Here is a 12,050-nt window from a genome sequence, read left to right on the forward strand (position 1 = left end):
TTGAGGGAAACTTACTGAGTGTCAATAACTTATGTTGTGGTGATAACGTATCGTTAAGGTAGAGTATGGATACCGGAACTAGACTCATGTATTATATATTCCAGTATAGTATCATAAGTGTGTAGCCTTGATGTTAATCAGAATGTAACATTACCATCAGACCAGGCTCCTCTCTCCATTGTACTGAAAGCATCTAGTATTAACTTGGAGAACCTTAGAACCGTTGCCTCATTGTTAGGTGATCGCGCTACCTTGTATAATACACAAACTCGTAAATTATTGAGAACCCTAATTAAATTTAGCACCATAAACCCCGATCATTTTGTAAATGCATTGTCCTAATGTAGTCGGTCCCTGCTTGGTGATGACACTAACGTGGTGGTGGACGAGTTTTGTGGTGATAAACGAGTGCGCCCGTAACATTGACTCAGAATTGTGTCCCAGACGTTTGTGATACTCGTGAAAGGTGGGAATGTCTATTCAATGAGAATGCTGAGGAGCGATTATGGTAAGTAATTAATTGGCGTGGTGTAATGGAGCAGACCCCAGCTGCGTCAAGAGTTGCTTTTCCCACTGACGAGGAGTCTAAATATAATTTCGAACAAATATATAACTCTCTCGGTGCGTGCGTACCTAACACAGACACTGTATAGTGATGTGTATATACCAGTGTTTTGTACGACCAAATAACGTACCAGGACCAAGTGAAAAAAACTTAAATGTAACAAGGTCGCGATGGAATAAGAACATAAGAACATAAGAAATAAGGGAAGCTGCAAGAAGCGACCAGGCTTACACGTGGCAGTCCCTGTATGAAACACTCCTACCTATTTCCATCTGTTATCCCCATCCATAAACTTGTCTAATCTTCTCTTAAAGCTCTCTAGTGTCCTAGCACTAACTACATGATTACTGAGTCCGTTCCACTCATCTACCACTCTATTTGAGAACCAATTTTTTCCTATCTCCTTCCTAAACCTAAATTTTTCAAGCTTGAACCCGTTATTTCTTGTTCTACCCTGGTTGCTGATCCTAAGAATTTTGCTTACATCTCCCTTGTTATAACCCTTATACCACCCACTTAAAGACTTCTATCAGGTCCCCTCTTAACCTACGTCTCTCTAGAGAATGTAAATTTAACCGCTTCAACCTCGCTTCGTAAGGAATATTCCTCATCCCCTGTATCCTTTTAGTCATTCTCCTCTGTACTGATTCTAATAGACCTATATCTTTCCTGTAATGTGGGGACCAGAACTGCACAGCGTAGTCTAGATGAGGTCTGACCAGCGCCAAGTATAATTTTAATATTACTTCCGGCCTTCTACTTTTAACACTCCTAAAAATGAATCCTAGTACCCTATTTGCCTTGTTTCTGGCTTCTATGCATTGTTTCCCTAGACGGAGTTCAGAGCTAACTATAACTCCTAAATCTTTCTCGTACCCTGTACCTACCAGAGTTTGGGTGTTTAATGTGTACCTATTGTGTGGGTTTCCTCTACCTACGCTAAGCACTTTGCATTTATTGATATTGAATTGCATTTGCCATCTATCCGTCCATTCATTCATTCTATCTAAGTCTGTCTGCAAGGCGATGGCATCCGCTTCTGACCTAATTAATCTACCTATCTTTGTGTGCCGCCCTGTGTTTTCAAATTGTTACCACATGAATGGATTCTTGCTTTAACAATGCTATTTGATATTGGTTCCATGGGCGCTGCATATCCCTCGTCGTGGGTCTCAGCCAAACTATTTATGGTATTTAAGTGAGGTTCTCGTTCAGTAGTATCAAATTATGGAGGGATCAATGCCATCAACCACATTGCTAAACTATATGACATGGTGCTGAGTGCCAGAATAAACCGATGATTCACACCCCTCCGAGAACGGCTTCTTACCCATGAGCCCAGGCCAGGTTCGATTACATTAGACGGAAAGTTTACAGGAACAGATTCCCGCATGTGACGGGCCACGTTTGAGAAATTGTCGATTTTTAGAAAACTAACGGCCCACTGGTAGCGCTCTTCCTGCCTTCAAAAACCAGCGGGTTCATGGCTTTGATAATGGGGTACACGGTGCGGATAGGGTACCAGTCCCCGGGCATAGAGCCTCTGTGTTCGTCCCCTGGATCAAGGGCGTTCTAGCAGAATTCGTAGTCTGCGAACTGGTGTTTCGTGCTGCGGCGGGCCTAAAACACTGTTCAGGGGGTGCTGTGAACCTATCATTAAACCCAGCTGTGACCTCACTGAACGTTTCCCTTTGTGTCTCACAACACAAGGGGGCAGTCACAGCCTGCCCTCTAAAGACAACTCTCTTCCTCCACACAAAACTACAAGCACCTAATAACACACACCTTCACTCAAAAATTTTAAAATCATCATGGCGACTCCTACATCAGCCTCGGAGTCTCCATCTGGGGAGGGGACAATAAATGTCCCCAGGTCGGACTGCCTTTCTGTCGACGACCCTAAGTGTCTTGACACCCCCCTCAACTTTTTCTTCATTAATTTCTGCAACATTCGCGGTCTAAGATCTAATTTTCAATCTGTAGAACACCTCCTCCTCCTCCTCTTCTAAACCTCATCTTCTTTTTCCTCACTGAAACTCAGGTGTCTGAGGCAACTGACAGTAGCCTCTTTTCTGTTCCCTCCTACTTTCTCTATCCTCTTTTTCGATCCAAAGCTGGATGCTGCGTTTATGTGCGCAATGACTTAACCTGCTCTCGTGCCCACGCTCTTGAATCTTCCGAGTTTTCCACCATCTGGCTACGACTACAGAGTCACTCTCATACTAAATTTATCTGTGCTGTATACCTCTCTCCTAACTCCTCTGACTATAAGAAATTCTTTGACTACTTAACTTCCAAAGTGGAGCACATTCTGACCCTCTTCCCTTTTGCAGAGATCTCCATTCTTGGAGACTTCAATGTTCACCACCAGCTTTGGCTTTCCTCTCCCTTCACTGACCATCCTGGTGAACTAGCCTACAACTTTGCTATCCTCCATGACCTAGAGCAATTGGTGCAACACCCTACTCGTATTCCTGACCGTCTTGGAGATACGCCTAACATTCTTGACCTTTTCCTGACCTCTAATCCCTCTGCTTATGCTGTCACCCTTTCTTCTCCGTTGGGCTCCTCCGATCACAATCTCATATCTTTATCTTTTCATATCACTCCAATCCCTCCTCAGGATCCCCCTAAGTGAAGGTGCCTCTGGCGTTTTGCCTCTGCTAGTTGGGGGGACCTGAGGAGGTATTTTGCTGATTTTCCTTGGAATGACTACTGTTTCCGTGTCAGAGACCCGTCTTTGTGTGCTGAGCGCAGAACAGAGGTGATAGTGTCTGGCATGGAGGCGTACATTCCTCACTCTTTTTCTCGTCCTAAACCTTCTAAACCTTGGTTTAACACAGCTTGTTCTCGTGCTATACATGATAGAGAGGTGGCCAACAAAAGGTACTTAAGCCTTCCATCACCAGAATCTCATGCACTTTATATTTCTACCCGGAACCATGCCAAGTCTGTTCTCCAACTAGCCAAAAAATCCTTCATTAACAGAAAATGTCAAAACCTTTCAAGATCTAACTCCCCTCGTGATTTCTGGCATCTAGCCAAAAATATCTCCAATAACTTTGCTTCTTCTTCTTTCCCTCCTCTACTTCAACCAGATGGCACCACTGCTATCACATCTATTTCTAAAGCTGAACTCTTTGCTCAAACCTTTGCTAAAAACTCTACCTTGGACGATTCTGGGCTTGTTCCTCCCTCTCCTCCACCCTCTGACTACTTCATGCCACCTATTAAAATTCTTCGCAATGATGTTTTCCATGCCCTCGCTGGCCTAAATCCTCGGAAGGCTTATGGACCTGATTGGGTCCCTCCTATTGTTCTCCGAAACTGTGCCTCCATGCTTGCATCTTGCCTAGTCAAACTCTTTCAGCTCTGTCTGTCAACATCTACCTTTCCTTCTTGCTGGAAGTTTGCCTACATTCAACCTGTTCCTAAAAACGGTGACCGCTCTAATCCCTCAAACTACCGTCCTATTGCTCTTATTTCTTTCTTATCTAAAGTTTTTTAATCTATCCTCAACAGGAAGATTCTTAAACATCTATCACTTCACAACCTTCTATCTGATCGCCAGTATGGGTTCCGTCAAGGCCGCTCTACTGGTGATCTTCTGGCTTTCCTTACTGAGTCTTGGTCATCCTCTTTTAGAGATTTTGGTGAAACTTTTGCTGTTGCCTTGGACATATCAAAAGCCTTTGATAGAGTCTGGCACAAAGCTTTGATTTCCAAACTACCCTCCTACGGTTTCTATCCTTCTCTCTGTAACTTCATCTCAAGTTTCCTTTCTGACCGTTCTATTGCTGCTGTGGTAGACGGTCACTGTTCTTCTCCTAAATCTATTAACAGTGGTGTTCCTCAGGGTTCTGTCCTGTCACCAACTCTCTTCTTATTATTCATTAATGATCTTCTAAACCAAACTTCTTGTCCTATCCACTCCTACGCTGATGATACCACCCTGCACTTTTCCATGTCTTTTCATAGACGTTCAACCCTTCAGGAGGTAAACATAGCACGCAGGGAAGCCACAGAACGCCTGACTTCTGATCTTTCTAAAATTTCTGATTGGGGCAGAGCAAACTTGGTATTGTTCAATGCCTCAAAAACTCAATTCCTCCATCTATCAACTCGACACAACCTTTCAGACAACTATCCCCTCTTCTTTAATGACACTCAACTGTCCCCCTCTTCTACACTGAACATCCTCTGTCTGTCCTTTACTTATAATCTGAACTGGAAACTTCACATCTCATCTCTAGCTAAAACAGCTTCTATGAAGTTAGGTGTTCTGAGACGTCTCCGCCAGTTTTTCTCACCCCCCCAGCTGCTAACTCTGTACAAGGGCCTTATCCGTCCATGTATGGAGTATGCTTCACATGTCTGGGGGGGGTTCCACTCATACTGCTCTTCTAGACAGGGTGGAATCAAAAGCTTTTCGTCTCATCAACTCCTCTCCTCTAACTGACTGTCTTCAGCCTCTCTCTCACCGCCGCAATGTTGCATATCTAGCTGTCTTCTACCGCTATTTTCATGCTAACTGCTCTTCTGATCTTGCTAACTGCATGCCTCCCCTCCTTCCGCGGCCTCGCTGCACAAGACTTTCTTCTTTCTCTCACCCCTATTCTGTCCACCTCTCTAACGCAAGAGTTAACCAGTATTCTCAATCATTCATCCCTTTCTCTGGTAAACTCTGGAACTCCCTGCCTGCTTCTGTATTTCCATCTTCCTATGACTTGAATTCCTTCAAGAGGGAGGTTTCAAGACACTTATCCACGAATTTTTGACCACTGCCTTGACCTTTTTATGGGACTGGCATTTCAGTGGGCATTTTTTTTTATTGATTTTTGTTGCCCTTGGCCAGTGTCCTTCTTACATAAAAAAAAAAAAAAAAAAAAATATATATATATATATATATATATATATATATATATATATATATATATATATATATATATATATATATATATATATATATATATATATATATATATATATATATATATATATATATATATATATATATATATATATATATATATATATATATATATATATATATATATATATATATATATATATATATATATATATATATATATATATATATATATATATATATATATATATATATATATATTTAGTACCTGTATAAAAAATATATATTTTAAATGTTCAAAATAGACCCAATTATTTTATTCATATATTTTCATTCAAACTAGAGAAAACATGAGATATTCACTTAGTTCTTTACATTAATTTTTCAAAATCCCCTGGAAGGGTGTATGAATTTAGAAAAGCTTGGGACCCGCCGCTCTAAATCATCAAGTGCAGCAACGTTTAAGGCTTGTTCACTAGGGTGGTCAGTGAAAGAAGTTGAAATCCAAGGCAGGACTTGAACACTGAAATGTCTATTGTTCACCACCTGGTTAGTCTTTCATATTCGTTCACTGACCACCTTGGCGAATAAGTTTTAAATTGAGCTGGACCCAATGATCTAAAGCAACAGGTTCAGCAACCTACTCGTATATTTGACTGCGTGGGAGATGCGCCCAGCATTTTTGCGGACAAAGTTTGTAAACAAAATGCCCGTCCACACCAGGAAACTTTAATGGCAAATTTTGTTTACATTCAGTATACAATCAACTTGCAACCATAGTTTCTCAGTTGCTTTTCAGTGAAAGAGGAAGCTGCTACAGCAGCATCTGCATTGCACTTGATAACACTAGGCAACAATTATTTTGTTATAGAAGAGCAAATATGTGTTTGCGCCCAGCATTTTTGCGGACAAAGTTTGTAAACAAAATGCCCGTCCACACCAGGAAACTTTAATGGCAAATTTTGTTTACATTCAGTATACAATCAACTTGCAACCATAGTTTCTCAGTTGCTTTTCAGTGAAAGAGGAAGCTGCTACAGCAGCATCTGCATTGCACTTGATAACACTAGGCAACAATTATTTTGTTATAGAAGAGCAAATATGTGTTTTTAGCCAACTTTTGTATGCTGGATCCAAATCTAAAACTGGATTTGCTCTATCACGTCTAGATTTTGTGTAAAATGCAAATCATATCTAGAATTTGTGTAAAATGAAAATCACTTAGTAAACTGACCTTCACCTCGTCCTCCTCCAAACCTAGCTTAAAATATCATCCCATTTTTAGCATACTATTCCTCCTCATCCACATGTAACATTTTGATAAAAAAAACTTATCCATAGCTGGCAACGTTGAGTCAAGAACATACTAACGGACCAATGGTCATTCGGTAGTCGCTGCCTGACTGTCAAGTAGGATGTCTGTTGTAGCTCTCCGCTGTTAAGCAAGTAACAGACTGGGATAACTGTTGTATTTTTATAGCATTTGTTTTGTATTAATGTGTATTTCTTCCTTATTTTGCATATCCAAACAATTACTTTATTTTTCTTTCTTTCAGATATCGTATGATAATTCAAATGACATCAAACAGACGTGCTTGTGTAAATCACCCAGACAACTTCTGTTATGTCTGTGGACGATATACACCTAAGCAACAACGTAGAAACATAACAACAAAGATTAAACTTGGCTATAAGTATTATTTTGACTAAGTTAGGAGACCAAAACAAGGATTGGGCACCACATATTTGCTGTTCACTGTGCAACGCAATGTTAATAGATTGACTGGAAGGTAAAAGAAAAAAAAAGCTTTGTCGTTCACAGTCTCCATGGTGTGGCATGAGCTGAAAAATCACGTCAATGATTGTCATTTTTGTTCGAAAAATTGCTGGTTTCTTAAAGAAAACAAATCAAAGATCACGTACCCAAACTGTGAATCAGCAATGAACCAGTACCACATGATGAAGCAAATCCGCCACCACTTCCACCAGCAACAATAAAAGACAGCAGTTCTTTTGAAGAAACAGAGAAAGATGATATATATGTTCCAGATGCTGATAGTTCCCCACATCTGTTAGGTCAAGAGGAGCTAAATGACTTGGTGCGCGATTTGGAATTACCAGAGTTGCTTGATTTCAAACTTCAAGAATGGAATCTTCTCCAGACAAACACCAACATTTCTCATTTCTGCCATAACCATCAGCAGTTTTCGTTATTTTACTCACAGGAGAATAATCTTTGTTTTTGCCACGATATCAGTGCTCTGATGCAAGAGATTGGCTGTCGCTATGATCCAGAAAAATGGAGACTGTCCATTGACTTTAATCAAGTTAGTATTAAAGTTGTCTTACTGCACAACGGCAATGAAAAACCTTCAATACCTGTAGCACATGGCACTGGCCTTAATGAGACTTATGAATCCATGAAACTATTGCTAAGAATCATCAAATATAAGAAGCACACATGGAATATTTGTGGCAATCTTAAAATTATATAATTACTTTTTTAGGTTGCAGCTGGGCTACACAAAGCATATGTGCTTTTTGTGCCTATAGAACACCGGAGATGATAAGAACCACTACAAAAAAAATTGGCCATCTAGAGCTGAGCATCTTGTTGGTAAATATAATGTGCACTTATCAATCCTCAGAGAGTAAATCTTCCACCACTTTACATTAAACTTGGCCTTATGAAGAACTTTGTGAAGGGTATGGATCATCGAGGTAGTGGTTTCCAATATTTGAAGGAAAAATTCAAAGGAATATTCACAGATACTAAGCTAGAATCTGGAGTTCTCAATGGAACACATATCCTCAGTGTCATCTGTGACTCATTGTTTCCATTTAACCTAAATGAGATGGAAATGAGTGCATGGACATCATTTGTTGAAACTTTAAGGAATTTCCTTGGAACTCACAAAGTTGAAAACCACTGTGAACTCACAGAAAGCATGCTTAAATCTTATGAACGAATTTGATGCATAATGTCTCTGAAAATGCATTTTTTACATTCTCATCTTGACTTCTTCCCGCCCAGTCTTGGGGCTGTTAGTGACGAGCAAGGTGAACGCTTCCACCAAAAGATCTCCGTTATGGAAAATGTAATTTTAACACAAATATGATGGGAGATTATTGTTGGTTCCTGCAGAAGAAAAGCTCGTCATCCTACAAACAACAAAGAGAAGGAAATACCAAAGTTTCCTTTCACAGCTAAATACTAATTCACTTTGGGTAGATGGCTGGGTGAAGGTATGATAACTCCGCCAGAGTAACTTCGCTGTCGGTCTTAAGCCAGAAGAAAGGAGGAAAGACACCTATGTTAACATTATTATTTATTTAAGTATGCCTAAATAGAATTCGCACTGAAAAATAGCTTAGACTGCTTTCATAATATAAGCTGAAAAAAATGAAAAATATTTTTTTTGGGGTAACAAAATCTGGACGTGATAGAGAAATTTAGATATCAGATCTAAAATCAGCATCATCAGTTTAGTAGGAATGAATAAGGTTGCGTGTCTATAACAAAAGAAAAAGTTGAAATGTGTTGCTTAGTGCAAGTGATTCAATGAAATGTGAGAAAGAGAGAGAGAGAGAGAGAGAGAGAGAGAGAGAGAGAGAGAGAGAGAGAGAGAGAGAGAGAGAGAGAGAGAGAGAGAGAGAAACGCTTATGCATGAGGAAGTTAGAAAATGGTGATTTGCTGTCAGCTGTCATTTTCATCAACGGTCACTCACATACGCACACATAAATACACTCACTCATTAATTCATTCTCTTACAGAACACATTCACCCAATTACTCACTCATTCACTCACAAAATTTCCCTTCGTTACTTTTCCTCTCTCTCTCTCTCTCTCTCTCTCTCTCTCTCTCTCTCTCTCTCTCTCTCTCTCTCTCTCTCTCTCTCTCTCTCCCTCTCCCTTTTTTTTTCCATTGTGGATGGGAAACAAACAACATACAAATTTTGGCTGCCAAACGGTTTGTAAACTGTTTACAGACTGGTTATGAACAAAGTTTGTAAACAAGTTTCAGGCAGTGGACGGGACTTAATGGTTGGCACGGGACGAGCCAGGGGACCGTCTCCTCATTCCCTCGCCTCTGTTATCTGGCAGTCATTCGTTACAGAATAGCCATAGACGTCCAGTAATCTGCTTTACTTTTTTCTAGTGTTTCTCGAATATTGATCTCGACTGTACTTGGTACAAGTCACCTCCTAATGAGGTGCCCCTTTTCTATACATTTTCTTCCATAGCATTCAGCTGGGGTTTCCTATCGTGAAGAGGGTCGGCTCTACGGGGACAGTTTTTGCTTGCAAGGGACTGTTAAGAGGTGTTCATAAGCTTAAACACCCATATTATTTATTCATGTGTGAGTGCAATACCTTTTACCTTAAATCTGGCAAAATAGCAACACTAGTCCGACTTCGGATTTGCTTTGAAAGGTGGCGGTGGGCGTGACTTACAGGACTAGTTAGCTTTACATGATTTACTATGAAACGTTGTTCCATGAGGATACCAGAAAAAAAAAAATCAAAGAAATATGTTGCTACAGAGAGAGAGAGAGAGAGAGAGAGAGAGAGAGAGAGAGAGAGAGAGAGAGAGAGAGAGAGAGAGAGAGAGAGAGAGAGAGAGAGAGAGAGAGCGAGCGAGCGAGCGAGCGAGCGAGAGAGAGAGAGAGAGAGAGAGAGAGAGAGAGAGAGAGAGAGAGAGAGAGAGAGAGAGAGAGAGAGAACGACATACTGAATGTAACATCTACATCTCATGCTCTTTTTCTCTCCAACAGGAGCAAGGCCACCTATACCCTGGCGCCGTTCTGGCGTGGGAGCATCGAGCAGCCGCCGCCGTGCCGCGTGACGAGGGATAGCCACCTTGGTAATACAACACCCAGGAATAGGATTCGTCGGCCTAAGGAGTGATGCAAACTAGTCCCATGTTCTCCTGAGGCCGATAGCCAGCCTACAGTGACTCAGTGATGGCCATCCCGGAGGAGCGGTGTGGGGACGAGGTGGGGGGCTCCTGTGGTCTCTCCATGGAGGGTGTGGCGGTGGTAAATTTCACATTAGGTTCAGCGTCTCCCCCAGTCAGCACAGAGCCGCCATATTACCCTATACACGAGCGGCCGGAAACCTACATCGTGCCCATCGTGTTCCTGTTCATCTTCGTGGTGGGCGCGGTGGGCAACGGCACCCTGGTGTTCCTTTTCTGCCGTTATCCCAACATGCGCAACGTGCCCAACATGTACATTCTTTCCCTGGCACTCGGCGACCTGCTCGTCGTGGTGTTTGCCGTACCCTTCGTCTCCATCATATACATCACTGACACGTGGCCGTACGGGGAGCCCATCTGCCGCCTCTCAGAGTTCATGCGGGACGTGTCCATCGGGGTTACAGTCTTCACACTCACGGCACTCTCTGCTGACCGATACCTGGCCATCGTGGACCCAGTGGGCCGCCGCGCGGGGGCCGTGGCTCGCCGCAGCACCGTGTTGGTTACCGCCGTCATATGGGGCCTCTCCCTCCTATTGGCTGCTCCCGCCGCCCTCTTCTCCCACTTGGCGGAGGAACAGACAGGTCGAGGCACCATCGTTATCTGCTACCCATTCCACCCATGGCTGGGTGAGTCCTATCCACGCTTCAACGTGATAGCCAAGCTGATAGTCTACTACCTGTTGCCACTGTTCATTATTTCCACGTTTTACCTTCTGATGGCTTGCCATCTCATGCGGGCGTCGGGTGCCTTGCCAGGAGAAGCCGCCCAACAGCAGCAACAACAGCAGCGGGCACGCCACGTGGCGGCACGGCGCAAGGTTGCCCGCTTGGTGCTCGCCTTCGTGGTGATTTTTGCGGTGTGTTACTTCCCCAACCACGTTTTCATGGTGTGGTTCTATTTCAATCCCAACGTGGAGCATGACTATAACCACTTCTGGAACACCTTCCGCTGGATCGGCTTTTGCCTGGGCTTCTTCAACTCCTGCGTCAACCCGATTGCTCTCTACTGCATCTCGGGTGCGTTCAGGAAGAGCTTCAACAAACACCTCTTCTGCTGCCTGTGTCCGGAGGAGGCGCGCGGGCGGACCTGGACCACCCTGCGCCTGCGCTCCTCCGACCACAACTTCCACTCCACCCTCAGGAAGACAGACCACTACGACATGTCGGCTCTGAACGACAAGACGGCGGTGTGATGTTATGGAGATGGAGGAGGAGGAGGAGGAGCAGGAGGAGGTGGTGGTGGTGGTGGTAGTGGTTTTATTTATTTTCTTGCTTTACAGTGCCACATACTCTGTACGTATAATTAATGGAGGATGACATTGGTAACACGCTCGCACTTTTGTATATAGCGTAAATGTCATATTCTGTATTTAACTTTATCTTATCTAAAATCGCAACACACACACACACACACACACACACACACACACACACACACACACACACACACACATACACATACACGTACACAAATCCATTCCAATAACAACAAAAGCACATCAAACGCTATTGATATCAGTCAATATATATATATATATATATATATATATACGAGTATATATATATATATATATATATATATATATATATATATATATATATATATATATATATATATATATATATATATATA

General features: G+C 42.2%; 1 protein-coding gene across 1 annotated transcript; it reads left to right on the forward strand.

Moving 5' to 3' along the window:
• The first annotated feature begins 10,113 nt into the window (after positions 1-10,113).
• LOC135113207 (neuropeptide CCHamide-1 receptor-like) lies at positions 10,114-11,702 on the forward strand. The gene has a single exon (XM_064028346.1). It carries the CDS (start codon positions 10,402-10,404, stop codon positions 11,608-11,610), a length of 1,209 nt encoding a protein of 402 aa, XP_063884416.1. The 5' UTR covers positions 10,114-10,401; the 3' UTR covers positions 11,611-11,702.
• The last annotated feature ends 348 nt before the right edge of the window (positions 11,703-12,050 follow it).

This window comes from Scylla paramamosain, chromosome 25, assembly GCF_035594125.1.
Source record: "Scylla paramamosain isolate STU-SP2022 chromosome 25, ASM3559412v1, whole genome shotgun sequence".
NCBI lineage: Eukaryota > Metazoa > Arthropoda > Malacostraca > Decapoda > Portunidae > Scylla > Scylla paramamosain.

Bases quoted from the DNA above. Each gene is read 5' to 3' on its own strand.
- LOC135113207 (XM_064028346.1), top strand. From the start codon at position 10,402: ATGGCCATCCCGGAGGAGCGGTGTGGGGACGAGGTGGGGGGCTCCTGT.